At 46.1% G+C, this 25893-nt stretch overlaps 2 protein-coding genes across 15 annotated transcripts in view; both read right to left on the bottom strand.

The window, feature by feature from the left end:
- Positions 1-4897, bottom strand: part of grik1a (glutamate receptor, ionotropic, kainate 1a) — a 37090-nt gene extending 32193 nt beyond the window's left edge. For all 7 annotated transcript variants that reach the window (XM_023805359.2, XM_023805363.2, XM_023805360.2 and 4 more), the window contains exon 1: positions 4463-4897. In XM_023805359.2, coding sequence (XP_023661127.1) covers positions 4463-4577 — 115 coding nt within the window. In that variant the 5' untranslated portion in view covers positions 4578-4897. The remainder of the gene's footprint in view (positions 1-4462) is intronic.
- A 1692-nt stretch (positions 4898-6589) lies between these two features.
- Positions 6590-25893, bottom strand: part of tiam1a (TIAM Rac1 associated GEF 1a) — a 59894-nt gene continuing 40590 nt past the window's right edge. For 4 of the 8 annotated variants that reach the window (XM_023805231.2, XM_023805232.2, XM_023805230.2 and 1 more), the window contains exons 14-27: positions 25607-25816; positions 25133-25224; positions 15137-15322; positions 14632-14700; positions 13812-13937; positions 13393-13501; positions 12834-13013; positions 12374-12492; positions 12014-12122; positions 11561-11619; positions 10733-10835; positions 9535-9622; positions 8842-9014; positions 6590-8380 (exon numbers count right to left, since the gene is read on the bottom strand). In XM_023805231.2, the coding sequence (XP_023660999.2) occupies positions 7896-8380; positions 8842-9014; positions 9535-9622; positions 10733-10835; positions 11561-11619; positions 12014-12122; positions 12374-12492; positions 12834-13013; positions 13393-13501; positions 13812-13937; positions 14632-14700; positions 15137-15322; positions 25133-25224; positions 25607-25816 (2108 nt within the window). In that variant the 3' untranslated portion in view covers positions 6590-7895. Of the gene's footprint in view, positions 8381-8841; positions 9015-9534; positions 9623-10732; positions 10836-11560; positions 11620-12013; positions 12123-12373; positions 12493-12833; positions 13014-13392; positions 13502-13811; positions 13938-14631; positions 14701-15136; positions 15323-15444; positions 17361-17898; positions 18096-19532; positions 22049-24144; positions 24240-25132; positions 25225-25606; positions 25817-25893 lie in introns of those variants that run through there. The other 4 variants (XM_023805235.2, XM_023805234.2, XM_023805239.2 and 1 more) reach the window with 4 other exon arrangements.

The following is a 25893-nucleotide window of genomic DNA, read 5'->3' as shown; positions in this document are numbered from 1 at the left end:
GGCATACCCAATAAAGCCTGTTTAGCCTTGAGCAAAGGAGACTAAGGGGGGATATGATTCAGGTCTATAAGATTCTAACGGGTCTGGATGCTGTTCAGCCAAATTACTATTTCAATATTAGTCTAAATACTAGAACTCGTGGCCATAAGTGGAAATTAGCGGGAGAACATTTTAAAACAAATTTGAGGAAGCACTTCTTTACACAGCGTGTAGTTAGAGTATGGAATAGTCTTCCTGCTAGTGTAGTGGAAGCTAAAACCATGGGTTCCTTTAAATCAGAGCTAGATAAGATTTTAACAACTCTGAGCTATTAGTTAAGTTCTCCCCAAACGAGCTTGATGGGCCGAATGGCCTCCTCTCGTTTGTAAATTTCTTATGTTCTTATGTTCTTAATGCCTATTCTCTAAACAAATACTGAATAATGCTGATTATGGGTAACATTAATACAATGAGCACCAGCATGGCTCAAAACCCATACAAATGTGTAGCAGGTTGGTGATCTAACTTAAAACCCTGTGTCAATATTAAAGCTGTGTTCATCTGCTGCAGCGTCTGTGCGTGACACACAGCGGCCTATTCCAGCTGCCGAGTGAGTGAATCAAAACGGAAGATGTCATGAGAAGCTCTCCCAGACCTATTGGGAGTGTCCCCGGCAATCATAATGCCCTTTCCTACCCCAGGAACTTTCCTCAGGAACTACTGTCACATTCCCACTGTAGGAACTCAGCCTGATCATAGTTCCTGGGAGGTAGTTCCTAAAACGTGTTTAGTACCTACTCTAGACTTGTACTTTCATTCTACCAGGAATTCATCCTCCATTGGTTAGGGGTAATTATGCGTTAAGTTTTTTGCATCTCCCATGCAAGTTCAGCATAAAAGTCCCAGTTCCAGTTGTGCAGTAAGAGAGTGACATACAAATGCGGACAGGAAGTGCAAAATTCAGTCTAAATAAAATGAAAAAACAGGAATACAAGACAAAAATAGAATAAAAGGTCAAAAACATAAACAATAATGAAAACTAATAATATAGTATAAACAATAATTTTAAATATATAATATAGTACTATATAATATAGTAATAATATAGAATAATAGGGACTGATCAACAAAATCGTAAAGTACATTGGTGGTAAAGGAACACAAGCAAATAAAAGACAAAAGTGATAAAAGAACAATAAACAATGACGGGAGTATAGTGCGGAATGAAAGCCCGCCGACGGAGGAGCGCCCTGAGCACAGCCTCGCCGGCTTCTTTCATTCGCTTTCAGAACGACATCCAATGGATCTCCAGCCAATTCGCAGCCATAAAAGCCACTGTGTGTGTCCTCTGATCCGGGGGCGGGGGGGGGGGGCACGAAGAGGGGTGACGGTCCTCTGGGATTGAGGTCCATCAGCTCCATCCAGGGACTCACTCTCTCAGTTAGTGTTGTATTTCCTGAATGGTGGAGTTGAGCCCTTTAATTTGTCATTAAGCAGAAACAGATGCTAATGCCATTTCTCCCCCCGTCGCACAGGGTAGACGTATCTATCAGTGCCATTCAGAAGATGAATAGTCACTAGAATTGCCTCTTCTGATGGCTCTCAATGGGAAAACAAACGCCCAGCAAATCACACCTTGCTGCTGTAGTAGACGTCCCATACAAAATTTATCATCTGAATATTATTCATGGTTGCCCACTTCCACGTGGGTGAAATACCTAAGCATTTTTATGTGGGGAAGCATATTTATTGCATTGATTTTCACTGGTGTGTTTAATTGTGTGCCCGCGGCTTCTCCAGAAACGACCACCCAACGTGTGTGAGTGTGCAGGGGAGGCCTCCGTTCAGCTGCCCACGTTTCCGTGTGCCTCCACTTAGCTGATGAAGCGCTGTGTCAACAAATTAGCTGCGAGATGAAAGTCTATTACTCCAGAGCCGGTATACTCTCTCCAACCCGAGCCGTGGAGAAACGTTCTACAGGCTAGGGTGTTGTGCCCTTTTGTGGCTGCAGGTGGTGCGATGGTTAAGGAAATCTGTCTAGGAGGGACAGGAATTCCCGCAAAGCTGGAAGATGTCTTCATAGTGGGTGGAGAAGTGCTACAGTATTACTCAGCTAAGTGATGACTTGATTGTTCTGTTCACCAGCATATAACTGTTTTGGATACAAGCATAGTTCGGATACAAGTGTAGTTGCTCCGTCACTGAGCATCTCTGTTAGGGGTGGCTAACTCGTTCAAGATGCCACCGTGGGGGTATCAAAATCAATGATGTTTGTCTTGTAAGCCCGAGTACAAGGAATCTGTTGTGGTATAACTGGCTACAATATAGCTATAAACAAAATAAAATTGCAAAAATAACATAGTAATAAGATACACAACAGCCAACCAGCAACAGAGTATATACAGAAGCAAAACAAGATATTTTGATACGACGCAGTGGGACAGAATGACATGGGATGTGAAAGAGAATAGAGAGAGACAGCAGTATAAAAATAGATTTATCTTTTTTCCACCAAAGTGGATGACTGGACCCAGTGTCTGATATTCTGCTTACCCAACAAACGCATATTGTTGGCAAGTCAAAGAAGAGTATATAACATTCTCTGCTTTGCTGCAGAGAAAAAATTACCCAAACACTGGATTTACGGAAGGATCCCTTCCTTAAAGAGATGGCAAAGGATCATACCAGAATGGGTTACACTGCGATATCTCACAAATGTACCGCACAATAAAGCCAGTGACTTTTAGAACTTATGGCAACCTCATTTTAATCATTCGCACCCAGGTCTTCCTGCAGTGCCGTTGCAGAGCTTCTTAAAGGAAACAGCATACACTGGATGTGTGGTGGGCGAGTTGATTGCGTTAAATATGCTGAGCCAGTTTTACTATGGTACTATGTGTAATGAACCCTGTGTAACTGAGCTGAGCTTTTTTTTTTTTTTTACTTTTCACTTTTTTGTCCATGGTTATGTAATTTGCGTGATGTTGTTTAATTCTAAAAATCCAAATAAAACACAATTGACAAAAAATGTGGATGAATAATGAGGAAGATGGAACAATGGAATGATTGACTGGACAGAATGAGAAGGGGGTTGATTCCATAAGGTGCAACGAGCTACACAGACAAGGCCGTTATGAGCTTCTCAATCATCCACCAGAGTCTCAGAAGTTGCTATAACTGCCACTGTGCAAATCAGAACCAGCCCTTGGTTCAGAATGGTGCTACTGAACCACCAAGTTTTAAGTTTCTCCATCCAAATCAACCCTAACCTTTATGACAAACTGATTATTTAGTATGATTTACAGAATCAGATGGAGGATCAGGCAAGAATCTGTCAGAAAGATCTTTATAAAGTGGCCATAAGTCTCTAGGATTTTCCATTCAGTCCATAAATTCAGTATTTCATGATGAGAGCCTCCGTGTGAAAATAATGAAGCGAGGCGCGATCTCTCCTTACTCTGGACCCAGACAAGTACATAGATGGGTATCAACACGGAAAGCAAGTATTTATCGGTGGAAGAGTAAAGGTAATTGAACCACTTAGAGATAGTACTCTAATAGATGTGTATAGCCTTCCCGATCTGTTTCTGGGCAAATCAATTACATTGAAGGGAAAGGGGCGATCCCTTTGTTGTTAGGCAGTCCACAAATCGGTCTCAGTGCGTTTTTACAGTAAACTGTCTCAAGGATACATTCATCGAGCTGCACGCATCGATTTATACTAAGTAGAAACTGGTTAAACGCTTATGGTTTTTTCCAACTGTCCCATTATGTCTTACTTGGTGACAACTGAACACTTGGCAACAAACGTGGCAAAATAACAACTGACTCAATTAAGACCTGCGACAGGTAAACTGTATTTGGTAACTAATTACAACATACAATGGCACCCTATAATAAAGACATTTTAAAACAAAGCCAGATGTTACCCCTCCAATGATACAACTGAATACGCATTAATTCTGAAATTTCACTAAGGGGGGTTATGACAAGGCTCTGCTGTGAGAAATAATTAAACAACCACATAGTCCCACACGTAATTATCGCTGTGTTGGAATGTCGGGTCCTCAACTTCTCTATTATTGTAGCCTAGAATCGTAAAAACAATCCGAATCACAGCACTCAATCGGATCAAAATCCAAATTCTGAGGATTAGGACTGTTTAGACAACAGAAACTGTTTCCCCAGCATTTGATCTTTATTTTACTAATTTTACTCCAGTCACCCCACAAAGTACGTTAGCAGATTTCGACTGAAAGCACTTAGACCTTAACAGGTGGATTTAAAGGATTTAGTGCAGGTGAACTGCTCCGCATTACTTAAATATCCATTAATTCTTCTCTAGGTACAATATCAAAATATTTAAAACCAAAACTAGTTTCTGTACTTCTAAATAATAATAAGCACATTCAGAACCATTCTGAAAAGCATTTGCAAATTGTACTGGAATATTCTCCACGGTCGGGTGCCGTGAGTCACTTACCGATTCTGAGTACTTGCTGAGAACTCGGACAAAACTCCGCCATAAAGTAAAATAGGGAAAATAACAGTCTCTCCCTTTTTTCCATAGTTCTAGAGTCGAATTTATCAATAATCATTTTATTATCATTTCATTTATGATGATAATCTGCCGTTCCTCTGCGCATTCCGCAAATAATTTGTGTTCCAAACATCCATCGCCTTTCAAAGACCATCCTTCGGTCAGAAGAAAAAGAACATTATTTGTAGGGAGCTTTTTCCACTTTTTACTTCACTCATGGTTAAAATGCCAGCTGTGAGATGTGAATGCATCTCCTGGCTTGTTTGCCTCGCAGTCCAACAGGCAGGGAAGAGCGGCTCGCTGCCTGAATGGAGCTTCTTCTTACGCACGAAATAAATGGGCGCCCGAGGAGCCCCCAGACCCCGCGTCAAGGCTGGGATTAACTTTGAAACCAGGCAGCTTTCGTCTCCCAGCACTTGCCTACACAGAGGGATGATTACATCTTTGCTTGAGCACTGGTGAAAACGCTGACCTAATCTTGATGGTGCGCGTTAAAACTAGAATAATTTTTTATAACTGTTGGCAGGAGATGCATGCCTATATGCTTACACAGTGGTGTTTGGGAAAGATACCTACGCGTCGACACGCCAAGATATTTGAACCGAGTATCTAGCAACAACCGTATAGAGACAATGAGATCTATTTATTTCAGTACTACTTGTGTGTAGCATATCAAACGTGATAGGCCTTCCTTAGCCTGAAATCGAAGGTATACAAACTGACATAGATGCGGGACCGGTATTAGGAGCCGTTACCTATTCAGTTTTACAATATTTAACTTTTATTTGTTGTCAATTACAAGCGTGTAAGTTTTGTTGGATGATTTGGGCTGGTTTGACTAATTAGAATCATTCAGCTATTTTTTCCTCTCCCAACTAAGAATTAATTTCATTCTAAGGGAAATTGTATTTTTCAATGATTGATCGTTTCCAGTAAGTGAAGTTACTTAAGAACAGAATATCGGTTAATATCTAGCGCCATCATCTGGCCCACTATTTCAGTACAGCGCTGAGTATTTGTAGTGGCTTGTATAGTGCTGTATTTCCTCAGAGCTCCTTAGTCGAGATATTCTTTGGTCATTTGTACTTTTGTATTTCACTAATATCTACTAATATTGAAAAATTAGGACATTTATACAAGTCATTGTACATTTCATGATACAATAGTATATAAATATAAGCCTGCTTCACCAAATTACATACGTTGCCACATAAACTTTCGATGTGTTTTCATATCTATACCTGTAAGATGTTCCTGTCTCTCGTCCCCCATCCCAAGCAGTCCTTTTCAGAGGGCATCCTGGAAAGGACGCTAGTGCGTCATAGGACACACACACAAAAATCATGGACATTTGAGAGACAATAGTTCACTTACAGTTCAGACTCTCACATACAGAGCTAATGTTGGAAGCAACTCTAGAGTGTTGAAGGTATGTTAAACTCTACCCTCCATCCATCCATCCATCCATCTGCTTATTTTGCTTGAGGACCTGTAGCATCCTGGAGCCCATGTCAAGCAGAATACAGCACAGGGTATGGATACACTCTGGAATGGATGCCTTTCCCTAACAGGGCTTTCGCTCTAACTATACATTAGTAATTATTGCCCCCTAGTGGTCACTTGGCCACAATTCAACATCCATCCGTCTTCCAACTGCTTACCATGAATTTTTTTTTTTTTTTTAAATGGACATTGTATATCTAATTTGTTTACATAAGTATACAGTAGCTTATCTAGCATGCTGAAATCCCTCTTCTTGATTTGTACAATAACACAGGTCTCTCAAACAGGCCAAAGTCTTGAACCTTCACTAAACATTCATTGCCCTTCCTTTGCCTTTCCCGTGACTCCGTGTTCATCCTGATATTTTTTCTCATCCCATTGTATTCATTACCCCCTGCACATGATCTCTATCTGTGAAATCTCTAACCGGCTAGTATCATTCCTGTCCTGGGCTTGACCCGCAGATGCTAATTGTGCTAATCAGCACGCCCGCTTCACAAACCCTCTCAAAAACCACCAGGCACGAATGACACCCACGGGGATTGAACAAACGGACAGAGTTCCACGTACATTAAGAAACAAATTTATTTTAATAGAATATTAATGCACAGTCCTTTGTATGTACACAGCTCTAAAAACTTGATAGGGCGGCAATAAATCCTAAACCGTCTCCCTGCGTCTTCCCATTGATAAAACACATTTCACAAGGAAGGCCTGATTGCACTTCACACTAGGGATTCTTTATTTCTAATAAAAATATATAGCTATATATTTAGGTTTGTTGTGGGTAAAGCCTACAATTCAGTTGATAAAACCATAATTTAAAAACAGACCATAAGGAAAGCATGGTGTTCCCGTCCCTTTGAAGACACGTCCCCCCTCTTGGAAGTCAAGGCTAAGAGTGACAGTCCTATCACTACTGCCAAAACGCAAGTGTGTTTGCTTTTGCGTGATATCTGACATAAATAATGATCAAAAGGTTCTTACGCCTGTTTCTGTTTAACGTTGATAAAGCGTGTTGGCCGGTCAAGTGGTCATCATAGTCCTGAAAGCGCAGAATAAAATCTAAAGCGCGTACGACCTGCACTCTGTGATTCTCTGCATTGTACTTTTGTTTCCCTCTTCACTTTCTTATAAACTAAAAATTCAAGTAAAACAGGATTGGAAATATTTTTTATATGAAAATGCCTTCTTTCTGTGAAGGGATAATACTGCGAATTTGGTGCTGTGTAAACAGAAGACAACATAAGACTTGATGTTACGCACCTTTTCATCATGGCAAAGAAATACACAAAATAGACTGGTTTAGTTTTGTGCTTCAACATTTCGGGAGCATGAAGCTTAGGAACTGGGTAAAAATTGGGGGGGGGGGGGGCATTGGGGTGATTGTGACAACTGCCTTTCCAAGAGCCCCTGAAGGAAATAAATAACACAGCCCTTGAGTTAACATCTTTCCATCCGGAAGAAAACCCAAAAAAAAAACAAAAAAAAAACACCCATATTCTGAAGTTCTAAAAATAAAGATTTTGGCAACGTATCGCAGTCAGACAAGTGTAGCTGCCCAAGTCCATGTGCAAATCCCGCCCATTTGAAACTCGATTCACCATGGTGATTGTCCGGAGGTCTCCCCGCCTCCTACGCAAGGCCTTGCTCTGACGAGGCCCCAGTTCACTATTGCTCCGATTCCGAGATCTCACTCCGCCAAGCGTTCTCGCCGTTAGGCTCCGGAATATTCTCCTGTAGTAAGAGGAAATTGTCTTCTAGGAATTTCATAAGTAGCCAGAGTGACACACGACGCAGATTCGGTCTGGGTCATCGCCGACGCCATCTCCCAGATGAGGATTTTTGTCGAGTCCGCCCCCCTTGCCTTGCCTCAGAAAATGTCAGTGTTGGCCCCCACACCCGAGTCCTCCCTGCGTACCCATACCACCTCCGGGCTGCCCGCCTCCTCTATGGCACAGTGCTTTTTGAGGTGTGCCAGCCTCTGAGCTCTGCAGCTTCCCGTGTCCTGCGGTTCCCCCCCATCGAGTGAGAGGGTCTTGAGGGGGCCCTCGGGACCAGGCTTGGGCCCCAATGTCCTGACCGAGGAGCAGTACTCGTCGTCGTCGCTCAGAATGTCCGTCTCCTTCACCTCCTCCTCCCGGCCCTCGTAGCTCTCCAAGTTGAACTGCTCCTCGACCCAGCGGTCGGTGTCGCCGGTGGCAGCGGTGCCGGCCGGCTGCTGAGCAGGGGAGGGGCACGACCGAGACGTCGCACAGGGGTCCTCAGCTGGGACGCCGTCGAACACGATGTCCGTGTCGATGGTGAAGCGGTTGCGCACTAGCTTGCGTCGGCCAAGGGTGCGAGACGGAACTGAAACTGCAAAGAGGACGATCGACACTAATCAGACAACAGCCCACAGCCTCAAACAGCTCAGCAGCTCAATATAACCACAGTTACTGACTTAACAGATCTGTTAAAACAAGCATAACAATCATCAGCAGACAGCAAAGCCTAAATCATTCGCTTTTTTTTTTTACTATTTTTCAAACTTTTTTTTTATCCAAAGCCACATAGATGTATGAGGAAGTTGGGGGTTAGGGGTCTTGCTCAGGAGGCCAACAGTGAAATCACTCTACCGATCTTGGGATTTGAACTAACAACCTTCTAATCGCAGGCGCCACATCCTAACCCCCTGAGCCAAACATCTCACCTTCACATTATATGTTTCAGTGACAAACCAGATAGATGCACTAAGTTACTCCCAAAGCGGAGCCCGCACATACACGGTGATGGCGTGTTCAGGGTTAGGGTTAGGCGGCCGGGGGGGGCGGACCTACCTGCCCTGTTAATAGAGGGCCGCGAGCCTTTCAGTGCACACAGGCGCTTCCCCCCGAAGGGCACATACTGCTGGTTTGGCGGCAGACTCTCCGTCTTGAGGAGCTGCCTGCGCTGCTTGTCCCTGAGGATGGAATGCACCGTTTTCAGGAAGTCCTTCTTGCTCTCTGGGGACCTGCGGGAGGAGGTGAGCACAGGCAGGAGAAGCCAAGACGGCGATCAAAAAACAGGAATAATCAGAACAACAGGAATAATTAGTTGTCAGCAATGCCTGACAGTGACAGTGATCATCACACATGAATAAGTGTGGCTTTTGCTTCTGTTCAGCCTAGGGGGGCCACCTAATCCATGTCGGGGGTGGGGGGGGGGACACTATGAGCTACGACAGGGTTTGTAAACTAGCATTGCAACCATTTCTATTAAAAGCACCCGGATGTCACTTAAGCATGGAGTTCTTGCTCTGCGCTGGTTGGTCAGTCTCCGATAATCATACATGTGCCACTAGCGTTAACGTGAAACAGCTGGACCAGTCGTTCAATGAAGGAAGCAAACCTGTAAAAATACAAGCTGGACCGAGCAATTCAGCCGAACACAAGAGCCTTTAAAGTAGTTTGTGAAGCCTGAAGTAGCTCAGTGTCCCTCGTGATGTGGGTTAGGTTGTCACTCTAGCTCAACCACCCTTAATGCAGACTGACCTGCAGCACAGATGGAATGTCCTCTCCGGCCTCCCCTCCGACTCTGACTTGACATGGACGATCTCGCACATGGACGACACCTCCGAATCTGGGGAGGAGGAAACACGAGAGCAAGGTTTTAACCTGACTAATGTGACAAGCATAGTGGGTACCGCCCACTGAACCCCAGCCAATAGACATGCAAGTTATTTATTGCTTTTCGCAGCAGAGCCAATGGCATGGGAAGTTAGGAATAAGGGTGACCAATCAGATGCCTGAGCCTTAATTGTTTCCTACACACCAACTCCAACTGAGCATCTACAGGCAGGGTGGGGGGCAGCTTTAGCCTAGGCCTGGCAGACATATCTATGGGGGGCGGGGGCTTGGCACATCTAAGTCCTGCAGTCCTGACCTCAATTTTGACAAACATGGGAACCAGCCCTCCCATCCTGAACATCCAAGGATAGCCCACCCAGTAAGAGCAAGTTCACTCCTCCAGAGAGCGAGGGAAAGAACTGAGAATACACATACGGGCGAACGAGAAGAAACAGACACATTCCGTGATGGATAGTCTGAGAACGGATGGAATTCCCAGTTTTGTGTCTAGTTTTATGTTTTACAAATAACCTCTGAATTGCCAACTAAACCTCAATATGCTTCCATATAAAGTTCTAGAGCAGGGTTATTCAAATCACGGTCCTCTAGGGTCGAGCCCTGCTGATTTCCCAGCCTTCCTTTACCAGTGACCCGGGTGTGAAGCCTCTGTGGCCAATCAGAATCAGTAATTATTAAACCAACTACCCGGGAGAACTGAAAACAAGGCCTTTAGAATTGAGGTCCAGATTTGAAGAGCCCTGCTCTAGATTATGCTCTTCTTTAAATTACGGATATTTTTTTCTTTCCACAATGTAATGCTGTGAAACTGCACTATACAAATAAAATTGATATGAATAAGCAAAAATACCAAATAATTTGATTAACTCTTCTTTATTACCTTTATAAATATGAGAAAACATGTATAACTTCTGTCACTTCTTGTCATTCTGCATAATTTTGTGTAGCGTTACCTCCTCTAAAGAGGCTAATATCAAATGCAATACTTTTAAAACTTAAGAATCTAGTATGGACTCTTTCAACAAAGAATTTTGGTTGAACCTTCTAAGACCTTCTAAGATCACAGACCTCAACCTACACATACTTGTGCAAATGGAAAATGTACCTGTGCTTCCTAGAGCGCGAACCTGAAGGGTATCAGTGGAAATCATGTGACGGAAGCGGAAGGGATCCTTGTCTTCAGCTATGGAGGTGCGGTGTGATGAACCCTGGGAGAGAAGGTGGTACATGCCAGGTTTTATAGCGAGACAGGCAAGAGCAAATGATGATAGAGTTTATAGCACCACAAGTACTTGAGAGCACAAGAGGCAGTAGGGAAATAGTAGATGCGGATACAAAACTTATACTCTAAAAGCGGATAACAGTACACACTGAATCAGGAACCTATATCATACAGTTGGATTTTTAAAGTCCATGTAAACTGGGGTACTTTAATCCATCAAGTTATCTAACTAATCAACAAATCCGGCTTCCTGATACAGGCACCAGGAGTACTCAGTACTCAGTACTCACCCTCCAGCGGCAGCATGCAAAGCCACCATTAACTACTCCACATTAGGAGTAAATGTGGCATCTCATCTCCACACTCATGCCTTTGCACACAGGAGGAAAGTTCAGGTCCAGAAAGCACAAATCCAGACCAAGGTTTTGTTTAAACCAGCCGGCTGAGTATAAAGAGTCACTCAACTGGTTGGATAAAAGAAAACCTTGGTCTGGATTTATACTCTCTGGACCTGAACTTTGAAGCTCTGCCTTGCATGCTTGTTTCTGCAAAGCCATTTGTTTTTTGTAACGGAGTGCGATGAATAACGAGAAGAACACCGTAAAAGGACTTCTATGGCCAGAGTGCTTCAGCTAAGATCTAAGTAGTCGTGGTTTTTAATTTTAAGTTATTCACTTATAGGAAGTGATGGAATGGGATCCGGAAACTCACTATTTTCTTCTTTTGCTTGGAGCAGTCCTTGTACACAAAGACAACCGCTGTTTTGAAGACTGAAATAGAAAGAACATTTGGTTCAGGGGAGAGAAAATATAATATACACTACTACACCATATTAAAAACCCTGGAGGCGAAATACCTTTATTTTAATGTCAGTATTTGAAGCCTTAAAAAAATAAAACCAAATGATCATCTGCCTATCGCCTCACAGCACGTTCGGCTGAGCTGCCAAAGCGATGTGGTCACATGCAGATTTCCATTACTGCTTTTCTAATTCCATCCATCCAAATAAATAAGTAATTTGATATAGATGCTTTAAAAAAAAAACAAGATAAAGGTGATTTTGTTAGCGAGTTTTTTTTTTTTTGAGATTATTTCCTCGCTGAACACTGCAGAGTACAGGAGGGCTGATCTGGGAACAGCGGTTTTACTGCAGGTGAAACATACCGAAGGCAGCCAGCTCTGGCTCCTTTTTCCACTTCCCCAGCGAGGAGGGGGGGTTGATCCAGGTCACGGAGGTGTGAAGCAAGAGATCTCCCATCGAGAGGTCGGCAACCTGCCCCAGAGGGCGGAGAATCGGTGTGAGGTCTGTCCTGCTCTGACTGGGGCAGAGAGACGCCCACGCACACAAACACAGGCAGCGGGACGTGTTCGAACATCCCAGCCCCTCCCCCGGCTACGAGGCTCACGTTACCCCCCATTACGTTACTCCAAAAAAGGCACCGTAGCGACTTTCAGGCAGCGTGAAATTAACTGGGATCATTAGCCGTGAAAACAGAGCTGAGGGAGACGCTGAGAGGAGCTGACCTCTTTCTTGTTGCCAGTCTGCTCGGCGATGAGCTGGTCGAACACCGCCCCGTACTCCTCGTGGATCTTCTGCATCTCGTTGATGTGGCTGGCCACCTTGTTCATGGCCTTCATGGCCACTGAGGGTGAATTGGAGGATTATGGGATGTCAGTTAACAACAGCCTGCTTTAAGAGTCTAATCACGATACGCTGCTTCACATTAATTGGGGGCGTCGATACAGCCACACACAGAGAGGGGCACTTGCCCCATAGGAAAGCTGATTAGCCCCTGGAGTCCCCCTCCTTCTTCACTCACCAATTCAAAACGTATCATTGGCCCCTCTGGGTGAATTATCATCCCTCTTATGCCCCCCCCCCCCCACCTTAAATAAATCCTAGAATTGCCCCTGCATGCAGAACACCCCAATGTGTCCCCACCCCCCCCCCCCCCCCCACCCCCACACACACAGGCTCCCTCACCGTCCAGGTGGTAGTGCTCCTCACTGTCGGGGTCAGTCAGGGAGTACAGCTCCCTCAGCAGCAGTGGGTATTTGAGGACCCGCTGGATGGGCTTAATCAGGTATGATTCCAGGGTGGACGAGTGTTGCTGTTTGGGGTTCCGTTCATCCAGAAAGGCCTTAAAATCGGGGTCTGTTTTGGCTGGAAGGCAAGTGGACACGCGCTGTCAGCGTCACATCTAAAACAGTCCAGGTGGTTCTAATTAAACACTAAAATGTATGGAAACAGTGGCCGCTAGCCTGTAGGCCATGATGAGCCAGCAGAAATGAAAGCTGTGCATCTCTCAGTGTCCTTAAATGTCTCACGTCTCCCCTGAGAAAGCCCAACCTTAACCTTTCCGCTATCAGAACAGTAATTGCTGGCAGGGAGAGAAAGCAGAACTGCAATGCAGCACGGCCCAGGAAGAGAGAAGAGAGAACTTTCACAACTCCAGAGAGGCCAGCCACGAAACCCCAGGGTGGCAGCGAGGCCCAGATGGCAGCCAAGGCGTCAAAGTCAGCAGAAAAAAACCAGGGGATACCTTTAGCGAGAACCTTGGGGACCTTGGTGTGGCTGGCACAGAACGCGCTGTAGATCTTGAAGCGGTCGGCATAGTACAAGAAGGAGCCACCCAGGGAGAAAAGCACCTTCTGTGAAGGAGACGCATCAGCAGACATGAGTCTGGATTCATCTAAAGTGCTTTTCTGCATGCAGAGAGTCACGGCAACAATAATAAGAGTAAGGAGGAGGCAGACATGCCGTCAAATATACTTATGATTAATGAAATATTATTGGATATTATTATTTTGTATCACTGTTGATAATGATGATGGAAAATGATCATTAGTAATCGTGACTATAACAATGAGAATCCTCTAAAGCGACATGCCCGTCGTGGAAGTTCCCGTAATCGGACGCGTTTCGCTTTGTCACACTGGGCTTTTTACAAGACGGCTCCACCTTAAACTGGTCCACGCTCTCAAGCTTCTCGAGATCCGGAACCAGCCTGGTCCCATCCTCCAGAGTCTTGAGAAACTCCAGCTGGAATTCGACCATCTCAGGCAAGTTTCCAAACAGCACGTCCAGCTACCGGGAGACAAATCGATTTCACTCTCAAGGAGTATGATATATTTGTGCGTGTACATAAAGTGGAATCCATATTCACTGTGGGCCTGTTTGAAAGCCATCTACCAAAATACTAAAAGACAAAATTCTCTTACATATCACATGACCTAGTAATCTGGTTATTTTAAATTCAAGACCACAAGATACAGGTTTTACAGACACCAAATAACACCACTGGGAGTCAACTTTCCAGTTTCATCTACTGCCCAGAAACACATTATATTACATTTATTTAGTAGACGGTTTTACTTTATCCAAAGAGAACATAAAATTGAGAATCCAGGGTCAGATACTCCCAGCACGTCGGGGATAAGGGCCCTGCTCAGGGGGTCAACAGTGAAAATAGTCTGGGCTTTGACCCGGCAACCTTCCAACCACAGGCATAGAGTCTTAACCCACTAAGCCAGGGCTATTCAACTCCTCAAGGGCCGAGCCCTGCTGATTTTCTAGCCTTCCTTCACTTGTGAGCCAGGTGTGAAGCCTCTGACCAATCAGAATCAGTAATTATTAAACTAACTACCTGGAAGAACTGAAAACAAGGCCTGGATTTGGAATTGAGGGCCTGAGTTGAATAGCCCTGCACTAAGCCATAGAGCAGCCCATTTCATAACTGCGAAGTAGCCGTAATGCGGACAGAAATGCGACGCTGCCATACCTCATCCTGTGTGAGGAAACTCTCCTTCTGCAGGGGAGTCAGGTACCTCTCGATAAGGCAGTTCAGGTCCTGAAAGACAACCACAGTTTCTGGAACAGGCGACTTCTTACGTTAAACGACCAGAGAGGAGAGCCTCAGTGCCGCAGTCACCTTAGACGGGCTCCGAGGATCGATGTGACCAGCTTTGGGACGTCTGCCTCGAGTTATATTTTTAGTATTACGACTCATCACACGACCATGGGACAGAGTCAGCCTCCTCCTCCGGATTTTAATTACACGTCGACCCGTTAATTGCACACATCGCATTTGGAGAAGAGAAACTGAACCTGGAAAGCTTCTCAGACAGGCCGCTCAGGGGCTGACACAAAACTGAGCCGAGCTTAAAGAAAGAGACACGTTTCAGTGGCTGAGTGTCAGCTGAGCCTCTTAGCCACGGGGACATGCCCTCGGAACAGTCCGCTAAAAATCACTCAGCGGCACAAGACGGCAGAACAGCGGTACTGACTTTGACGTAGGTCCTCTCTGTCTCCACCAGCTCGCAGACGACCTTGCGGAGCTTGTCGGCATCGGAGAGCTGGCGCGGCGTGGCGGCCGGCGGCAGAGGGGCCGAGTCGGGGGTGCCGGCGGGGGCGAACTCCGACAGATTCATGTCATGGAGGCTGCGGCAGAAGGCAGTGACCTGATCCGTGCTCTGGAAAAAAATGGAGAGAAAAAAAAAAATTATGGAGACTGAAGAAAAGGAGGGACATGACACACACCCCAGAGGAGAAGTAAGGACCCTCTGAAAGCCTTATTCCTGCTAAAACTGCATACTTCACCAGCTCTCGCCGCCTTCCTCTGAGGCTTAATTGGGACGCGTACACCGGTCTGACAGCGAAGCACACAGGTGTAGAGTGACAGCTCCAAAAAAATGAATAATTTACACTCATTTGATCTATTTCCAGCTCCTATCATAGCTGTCTGCTCATCACCCCGCCTCTGCCTCCATTCTGATGCTCTGGTTGGGGGGTTTGCGCAGAACACACTCCACAGCAGGATAGCCCCCAGGATGTGACACAGGAAGAGCCCCAAGGGCATGAAATGGGCATAGGTGGGTGTCCCTGGGTCAGTGGGCATGACGGGATGCGAGTGCACCAGGGAGCCCACAGCTTTACCAGAACCTGAGGATTGCTATTCGGGGACTGGGCAACCAGGTTTGGTCAGCCCACATCCATTAAATCAGCAAATTCATAGTCCGATTCCCTCACCACTGCTCCACCTACTGGTCGATATTATAATCGCAATCCCACGCCTGTCCCACAGGAAGTCAGTTAAACCTCCATCTAGAGAAGCATGGCTAGCATCCCACTGCTAGGATATGTCAATGTCCAAATTTTACCTGCTCACATAGACCACACCCACCCCCAAATATGGTATTGTTGAGGCATTCAGCCTGACTGCATTAAGAGCCAAGTGTTGCGCGCTTGAAGCCTCAGTCTCCCTCACAGATGTCCCTGAAGGACAAGTAGCTGGAAGCATCGCACTGCGAACGTCAGGAATCTGTGGGGTGCAACATGCACGTCCTCCATGGCGTCGGTATAAATAGCTTGCACGCTCTCCCTGCCCTTTCTGATTCTCCTCGCTGCCTCTGCTCGTACACTAGGACTCGCCTGGATTGAAGAAGTGCAGGGCCGTTAGCAGTCGGGGTGGGGGGGGGCAATGCAGCACAAAAATAGCCCGGCTGTGAAGCTAAACCCGCCGTGCGATCGATGCTCCGCACCAGAAGCAAGAGGAGCCAAAGCTGCCCCTCCCCCCCCCCCCCCAAACACAAACGCTTCATGCAGGATGAAATGAGAAGTTTACAAGAATATCCTCTTAGATGCTCCGCAGAAGGGGGCGGAGAATGTAAAGAGATATTTAAAGATGCTGTATAAGAAGGAAAAAAAACTACAACAGCCTCATCTGGGGCAGCAACCGCCTCACAGTGTGGTGCCATTTCAAGGTCGTCCATGTTTACAGACTCACTGTTGGACTTCAAAGAACCCTGCAGCTGAGAGGAAGTGGAAGTTCTGTATGTGTGTGTAGGTGTGCGTCTGTCTGTACGTTGGATGGGGGGGGAGGCAATTTCCAGTCTTTCTGAAGAGATCAGCAAAGGCTAAATGGGATTAAATATGAGGATTAAGAGCAAATTTTTAACCTCCACCGTGAGCAAGTGGCAAGCTTGTGGTCCGGCCCTAAAAGTACAAGTGCTCGGCTGAAATGGGGAGATAAGGCCCGAACACTTCGGCGTTCTGGACGTGCGGGACATTAGGACCCATTCTAGTAAATGGGGTGATTATGACTTTGCAATTGGAAACAGCTAGTTTTAACTAACATTAAAAACACTGCTGGAAAACTAGCCTAGTATGTCACCAGATAAGTTGACGTGATGTGTTACATGATCCTGGGGTCGAATCAGCTGCTCATTATATAAATTCTAGAATCAGAATCAATATTTTTATTATCACGGAGGAAATTGTTTGTAATTATAGATCATAGAGTGTGCAGGTACACAACGACTCCCGCAAACGCACATGGATGATGAGAGCCCAGGGCACGTGGAGAACATGCAGAATGCACAGACAGCCTCCTGGAGAACCTCAGCCAGGAGTCATTAGTGTTGAGGGGAAGGTGAGCTAGTAGCAGAAGGTTGGGGAGGTGGGGATACAGCGACTCGAACCGAGGAGCACGGATGGCGGCTCTCACTAACGAGTCTGGACAGCGAGTCCAAAGCATGAAAATGGAGGGTGGGGGGGGGGGGGGGGGTGTGACTGCTCCAAGATGTAACCACATTGAACAAAAAGGGGACCCAAACAAAACAAATTGAATAACCACAGTAAGGAAAAAGGGGACCCAAACAAAACACATTAAATGACCACAGTAAACAAAGAGGGGAGCCAAACAAAACACATTAAATGACAACATTAAACAAAAAGGGAACCCAAACAAAACACATTAAATAACCACTGTAAACGAAAAGGGGAACCAAAGAAAAAACAATAAAATGACCACAGTAAACAAAAAGGGGATCAAACATAACACATTCAATAACCAAAGTAAACAAAAGGGGGACCCAAACAAAACAAAAGCAGAACCACAGATAACAAAAAGCAGATCCAAACAAACCACTTGACAGGGCATCAGGTCAGGACAAGACAACAATACCAAAATGCCAAAACAAAAAACAAAAAGCCCAATAGCATGAGACATTGCTGCCACGCCCACCCCACTGCCCCCCCGGCAGCTCACCAGGTGCAGCATGGAGTACAGCGATGAGCGTTTGCTGTTCCGGCTTCTCCTCAGCACAGACATGGTTGCCACTCGCGGGGGGTCACGGCGCTCGGGGTAGGGGGCAGGTAGGGGGGAGGATGAGGGTGAGGGCAGATGCGTAACCACCTGCCAGAATCCTGGGTCACGACCCTCGGTTCGAGCTCGGCGCCACGGTGCTACCAAACAAATATCATTCGGTTTCCTCTTCCATTGGAGATTTCAAACCACAGCGAAACACAGAGAAACACGGTGCTGCCAGAGAGAGGAAGGTGTCTGGGACAGAGGCCGTCCCAATCCAAAGGTGCCACTTCCTGACACTTGAGCCACGCCGATACACTCCTTGGGTAATTGCCCCCTCCTGACAGCATGCTAGCGTGCACGCAAACACACAAGGACCCACAGCGGCGTCGTCAACAACAAAACAACGACGACGACGACAATGCCTCCGCAGAAGGGGAGGGCTGGGAGATGAAAGGAACAGGAAGGTATGGAGCAAGGGAGGGAGAGATAGAGAGAGAGAGCGGGAGAGTGGGACGGACGGGGGTGGCGTCTAGAGCCGTCCATGCAGTGTCGCTCACCCCCGCCTCTGGGGGCTGAGGAGGAGACAGAAAGATGAGAAGCTTCCTCATTCTGACCCCGAGACACTAATGAAGGACCTACGGCTCTGAGCCGATGGGAACTGATCCAAATATGAACTCAAGGTGCTCGCCTGACAACAGGACAGCCAGCACAGAAAGCTAGAAAAGAGACCCTTAAAGATTCCCCCCCCACACACTTCTTATTTCCCACCCAATCAATCCCATAAGGAGACTGAATTGATAACCCTTCAGATTTGCAGGATTGAATTAGGGGTGCAGATACAAAACTGCAGGATCCACCATTACAATTGCCTCCTGGGACAAATTTATTCAGTCTAAGGTGGACAGTTAATTGCAGTGGCCACTGCAGAACCTGGTCGGGTGCCTGGGCTTGCTCTCTCGAGGGTGTCACCGAGCACCAAGCCCCCCACCCCATGCCCCCCAACAAGCACACGTGTGTGCACACGCGCTTCTAAAAAGACACTGATGTCACCCAAATTCCTGACTCCCCGCACTCCGGAATGACGAGCGGTGTCAGTTCAGAAAGCCCGGTCTTTAACAAGATTCATTGGGCCTCCCGGCTGGGAGTTTTTGGCTCCACTGGGAAGCATCTCCCCCTGAAAAAAAAAAATGCCCAAAAAAAGGCACTCCCAAGAAGGCCTGCACATCCTCCAACGTGCCTCCCCCCCTAAAAAGCCGACAAGTCCCTGGGGCGCATTCCTCGCCAAGAATTTGGCAGACCAAAAATCATGCCCCAACATCCGAAACAAGAAAAGCAGTAGCAAAGAATTTCAACACACATAATCGGACACACGCTGCCGGACAACTAGAAGGACAGAAGTACAAATTCCTCTTGTCCAGAGAGGATGAGACTGGTACCAAGCCAGCAGATCAAAGAAGAACCAAAAATAAAACAGAAAAATAAAAAAAAGCACAGATCCACAGCAGGGACTGCAGTAAAGCTGGAAGTTTGCAACATTTTATTTATTTTTTTAACAGAAAGGAGAAAAGGGAAGCAAATAGATACAGCCTTACCTTCGACCAGAAACACAGTGACAGGGAGACCGCAGATGGGCACGCTACAGGCTTAGCGAGGGCGGAGACGGCACGTTCCAACCTGTTCCCTAGCCCCTATAGCAAGAATGGAATGTCTCAGCAGGCATTTTCCCTCCCGCACACAAAGTCTCTGTGTCTAGGGGCACAGCATAAACGCCAAGGTATTTCTAGAGACGCGCACTGTCAGAAAACACAGAATAATTCGAAAAGTCAAGGATCTCGAAGACCTTTCCATAGCTGTTGTTCATTCACCTAGGCATGTTTGTTCTGAAGTTTGTTCACCCCTGGTTTTACCGGCCTGAGCGTGTCAGAGCAAGAGCAGTGACCTACGGCCTCAACTGTGCAGGAATGGCACTGACCCGCAGCATAACATGAAAAGACAAAGCCCTCCGCTTATCTAATGGGACGCAGGAAAGGAAGCCGCACAGTCTCAGGAAAAGGGAGAGAGCTGGTCTTCCTTATCTGACACTTTCAAGGAGGAAGCGTTTTTCTCATGGTCAGTGTCTGCTTCCGCTGACGCAGAACGCCAACAGTCAGACTGATTCTTGCTCTGAAGCGTTTTAAACACTCCACAGCACATGCTTCCTGTATCTGGAGACCAGGTCCTTCTGAGGAAGGCGCATGACTGATAAGAAGGAACCCGTTTCTCAGGGGTGCTTTTTGGGTCCCTCACCCCTTCAGAACCAGGCCTGGGGACACCAGATGGATCACCGAGCTCGAAGCCCCGTCACGGTGACAAACATGGAACTGTGCTGTCACTTCTGGAGAGTTATCGAGTCTGTCAGCCGGAACCATGAACTGCTGAAAATGCAGGATGCTGAAAGCACCATCCGCCCATTTCTAACAGACATCCAAAAGCTTCGGCACTAATGACTGTAAAATTTATTTACGCAAAAGCTCGCTGTTTAAGGGTACCACAGGAGAGCCTCTCCTCAGATTTAATCTATCAACCTTCAGATTATTAATACATCCATAGTCACTGAACTTCCAATGGAATGATGAACATGCAAATTACAGCCTGACCAACACTAAAACTTTGTTTCAAGTAGTTGTACAGTTTAAATGGAGCTAAAAACCAACCAATAACACAAGGTTGCTAATTTTGCACAGCGGGCTGGAGTGAGATTTTCAATTTGAGACTAGTCTGCACACTCATTTACATTACACTTTTATTACCTTTTAAATAGCCTGTAGGGTTTGCAAACTACCCCAACGCCTTTGATGTAGGTAATTTTAGGTTTATAATGGAATAACATAGATTCGCCGTAAGATTCCTTGCATAAACGTGAGTGAAAGCACTTCGGTCACGCCAAATGCCCTGATATCATAAGCTGATATAATTAAAACAAGTATATGTTATATAATTTAATGATATAATTTGAATTAAACAGACATCAATAGTTTTAAACAGAGGGCTGAGACAAAACAGTGGATGTGAGTCAATTTGTGTAACTCAAACTGCAAAAACTTCCATTAATATAAACCTTCACTATAAAATGATACCTTCTTCCCACAACTTGTAAGATATCAGTAAATCAACAGCAGGCGCCCCTCCCACAACCACAACCACAAATACAGAAATGTTTCCATTAAAAAAAACATACAATAAAAAGAACTACTTGCCATTTCAAAGTTTTCAAAGTGTTTCAGTGACAAGAAAACAGAATGGATGAGGAAACGAATAGTGGAAGAAGCACAATTAAGGTGTATCAGGCAAAAAAGTTGCTTCCTTGTGCTTGTGCCCCAAGTAATGTTACTCTCCTGCTTTTTATTTACGATATCAATACTTCCTTCCTTAAATACTCAGCCCTTACTCATAACCCTAAAAGCACAACTGAACCAAGAGCTAAATTAGTCATCTGTAGCTTCTTTCTTACACTCCATCTCTCACACTATAAAGCTTGCAAACAGTCGTGCAGCGATGTGGGAATTTTGACTGATATATATCTTTGTCTAACATACCGACACCTTACTTATGCTGAGGGTGAAACTTGCCAAGCAGGTTGCCAAAGCTCGCTGGCACAGATAAGCGGAATGGCACTGCCTTTCTTTTTTTTTTTTTTTTCATTCTGTGGAAAACACCAGATCGACCGGCAGGATTTAGTGATGAATTAAAAACATCTTCTAAGCAGTGAATGAGCTGAAGAAGCCCCCCATTGTCCGTCATAGGAACTACAAACATCGCCGGTATTTCAGTAGTTACGTCTTCAGCTCTTATGCTCCTAACTTTGACTATCGATTACGTTTAAGTATCAGCTGGTAATATCGGCCTGGGCTGACACATCGGACTGATGCCGATATCTTGATTTTAACGAATATCCGCCAAGATGTTGGGCCTCCCGTGCCTGTTTTCACATATTTAAATGTAGATTAATGTCTTTTTCCCGCCTTTTTTCATTCCTTGTTGCAAAATTACTGAATACCTTTAGTAGGATGAGGCTCTTTGCTTTTTTTTGATGAAATCCATGACCAGTGCTGGTTGCCTGTTTCATGTTCTGAATGTCTAACTGTTGTTAAAAAAAAAAACACAAATTAAAAAAATCACTGCAAATGAATTTTCCCTGCCCCTCAGAAAATATAACTGCATTCACTGACAACTCAACCCTAGACTGATCTGTAAAAAAACTTAACACTTACCAGCTATTCAAGGATGAAAGTGGTCTGTCATAAAGCAGGGAGTACATCATCATTTCTCGCCAGTTAGAGAGGGTCGGTGTGAGGCATAGTGGGTTAGACCTCTGTACTTGTGATCGGAAGGTTCCTGGTTCGAATCCCATGCATGCCAGAATAGTCACGTCCAATGGGCCAAGGTCCTGAACCATCTCCCCCTCCCCCCAAAATACCCCAGGAGTCCTTCGCTCAACCATGTGTACGTCTCAAAGGAGAGCATGATGGGATATATGAAAAGAGGCTTTCGACATACTTGTGCAAGTGGAAGGTGAAGCATCACTTTATTATAAGTATGTAGAGAAACATTATCAGTGGGATTTTAGCTGATGCCCAGTCTAACATGGTTTGGCTAGATTTGTTTTACCCAGTTTAGCTAATTTAGTCACACTTAATGCTGCAAGGAAGACAACCTACAAGACTTTCCTCCCACATACCCACTTTTTCCAAACCGCCTAAGCAATTCAGACTGTAATTTATCACCTTAAAGTGTAGCAAATCAGAGCATGTAATCAAGCAATTAGAACGCGGGCATAATTAAAAGGCGACCCTTCCCCCCAAGCCAGAGATCACCAACGCCATCAGATGATTATCCATGGTCACGAAGGCTGCCTGCAAGATGCACAGGGGGAGGGTCAGGCTTTCAGTGTGCGGGGACAGGCATAGAACTGCTGAGAAAGCATCTCATACCAGCTCCAGCGATTGGAGGGAGCAGAAGAGGCCACTAAGATGGAACCGGTTTTGTCTAAGAAGGAAGTACAAATCCAAGGTACTGAACAGATAAGCAAACAAATAAGATCAAGATGATGCCAAGATGAGCGCGTATGGTTACAGGCTACGCAGCAGACAGCGTATTCACACCAATAACACTCCGTTACACTCTCACCTCACCCTCATTGAGTGCGTATGGTTACAGGCTACGCAGCAGACAGCGTATTCACACCAATAACACTCCGTCACACTCTCACCTCACCCTCATCGAGCGCGTATGGTTACAGGCTACGCAGCAGACAGCGTATTCACACCAATAACACTCCGTCACACTCTCACCTCGCCCTCATCGAGCACATTCATGCAGCCAAGCACATTCTGAGCTTCAAAGCCAACAAACAAAACTGCTCTACTTTACCCCACAAAAAAACTACACCAGTTGCAATACTGTCAGGATAAAAGAACCAGCAGCAACCTGAGGAACACCACCTGATCCACACAATGCGGTGCTCATATGTGTACTTCAATGTCGCTCGCCCAGCATCGAGCTTGACACGCATGTGCAAAACTAGCGCAGGCTGACTTAGACCTGGCTACGTAGGTCCAGCAGTGAACTGGCTGTTCTGTGTATAAGCAGGAAAAATCAACAAACAACATTTAGCAGGTAGGAGAGGGTTGCACTCTCAATCACAACAACTTATTTCGCACAGACTGTGTGCTACACCTGACCAGCCCTTAAAGCAGCAGTAAAATAAATCAAACAGTACATTAGATACCCATACAGGGTCTTCTCCAGCACCAAGGAGAATGAGACTGACAGGCACTGCTCAGTCCTGCGGGCTGGGCTGGTCTTCTAGCACCAAGCTGAGGGGCTGAGGAGCATGTTAATCGAACTCCGCATCCACCTCATCGACAGGCAGCGGCCTTGCTAGTTTCCCTCCAAATTCAAATTCAACACGCCAGAAAATGAAAGCAAGGAATGTTCCAAAATGTTCTAGAAATAACAATACCCATGTGAGAAGGGCAAGAAGCCCATACAGTTCCTGCTATTACGTTCCCCCACCACCAGTCTCCATTGTCTGCCAGCTACTGCTACAGGCGGTTCCGTCTGTCTGTCCAGATGGCAGCCAGTGGGGGGCGCCAGTGTCCCCATTTGGTAAGGCTGTCATCTCAGCGACACCCCTCCACCCCGCCCCAGCACCGGCTGACCCACCTGACCTTTGTGGTCCTTGCATCTGTAATGAACGCATTCCACGCTGCCCGTGTTTCCTGCACAGCCGCCGAGTCACGGCCCATCAGTCTGCGACTAGCATGTTTGCCCCCCCATCCCTGCTCCCCCCCCCCCCCCCCCCCCCCCGGGTGACGGCGCAGGCCGACAGTCAGGCAGATCCCCACATCTGCTCCCAATTCGCCTCAGCTCACCTCACGACCTTTAATTAAAGGTCAAGGCTATCGCATGGAGGAGCTCCTGTTTTCTTAACAGCTATCGCTTTCCCTTCCTGCCGATTTACAACGCAGGAACAGCCAACCCCGCTGAGGTCATGCTTTCATCCTGTGCAAACAGACACAGAGCTTCGCAGGCGTCATATTCAAGGCCAGTTCACCTTCTGGCTGGCGGGAGCTCAAAGATCTTTTTTGGGTCATATAAAGAGATACTGAACTGAATACAGCTGGAGAATACAATACCTAGCCTGGCCCCCAAGTGATAGGCCTTGCGGACTGTTTCATTCCAAATGCAATTTGATCTTTTCATCTAAGCATGAAACCTTTCATGCATCTTCAGCCAAACTGCTCTCAAAATTTAAAAAAAAAAGCTTCACCTTTTATTCAAACCCAGCACAGTGCTGACAAATTGGATACCTTTGCATATAAGTTTTTTTTTGGGAGGATGAGGGGGGGGGGCAATGTTCTCACCCCTATCCCTCTATATGCGTAATATGACATCTCCTGACCCATGGTTTCAAGCTACTGAAATGATCAGGGGCTAAATCAAGTTTACCTTTTGAAGGAAGACTGGCATTGAGACTAAAATACTGGGGGCAAGGCTATAAAATACTGGGGGCTATAGCCCCGAGTGATCGGGCCAAATGACACCCATGCTCCTGACCTTCACAAAGGCAATATCTGCCCCACTGTGACTCCCCACTGTAACTCAACCCAGCCCGGACATGTGGTCATCCCAATAATCAGCTCGACCATACCTTCCGGCCCTCCTCCAGGTCGCCAAAGAACTCGGCCTCGCCTTCCAGACAGTCTCCTGGGCCCAGCGCCACTCCGTCATCCAAAATGTCCTCTGGACATCCACGAAGGAAAAACAGAGAGAAAGAAAGAGAGAGAGAAAGAGCGAGAGATGTCTACTAAGAATGTAATTACAGTACAAACTGCACAGCCAAGACTATTACTATCAATCCATGCATCACTTTGCAATAGCCTCTTAGTAATAGCCAGTCAGAGTTATTCAGGGTGAATACAGGGTGAGCACACCTAAAACAGGATGCCAGTTCATCACAAGGCACTCAATTATAACTGCTTCCAACTTGCAGCTACAATCCTTTTGAATCTATAGTGGTTCCCAGCATTACACCATTAGCAAATCACATCAGATCGGTTTCCTAATTTCATGTATAATCGCTACAGAGAGGAAAGGTGACGTGGAGTCCAGCAGAAGCACAGACCTTGGCTCTGGGAGAAGATGTCAGTGAGGAGCTCCTCTCCGTCCGAGCGGCGCGGAGGCAGGTGACACAGCAGGTGCCGGTCCACCGCGGGCAGCGTGCTCACGGTCAGGCAGAGGGAGGGCTGGACGAATGCGGCCCGCAGGTTCGAGAGATCCAGTGCACTGGCATCTTCCCCGTTCAGCTGCAGGATCTCGTCCCCAGCCCTCAGACCTAAGAAATGACACGACCCCAATAGCTAAAACAAACGAAGCATACATTTTAACTGTTCCCAGTACTGTAAGGTGCTT

The sequence above is a fragment of the Paramormyrops kingsleyae genome, chromosome 18 (assembly GCF_048594095.1).
Source record: "Paramormyrops kingsleyae isolate MSU_618 chromosome 18, PKINGS_0.4, whole genome shotgun sequence".
NCBI classification, from domain to species: Eukaryota; Metazoa; Chordata; class Actinopteri; order Osteoglossiformes; family Mormyridae; genus Paramormyrops; species Paramormyrops kingsleyae.
The sequence above is the reverse complement of the archived record's forward strand: the minus strand, read 5'-3'. Positions and strand labels throughout refer to the sequence as shown.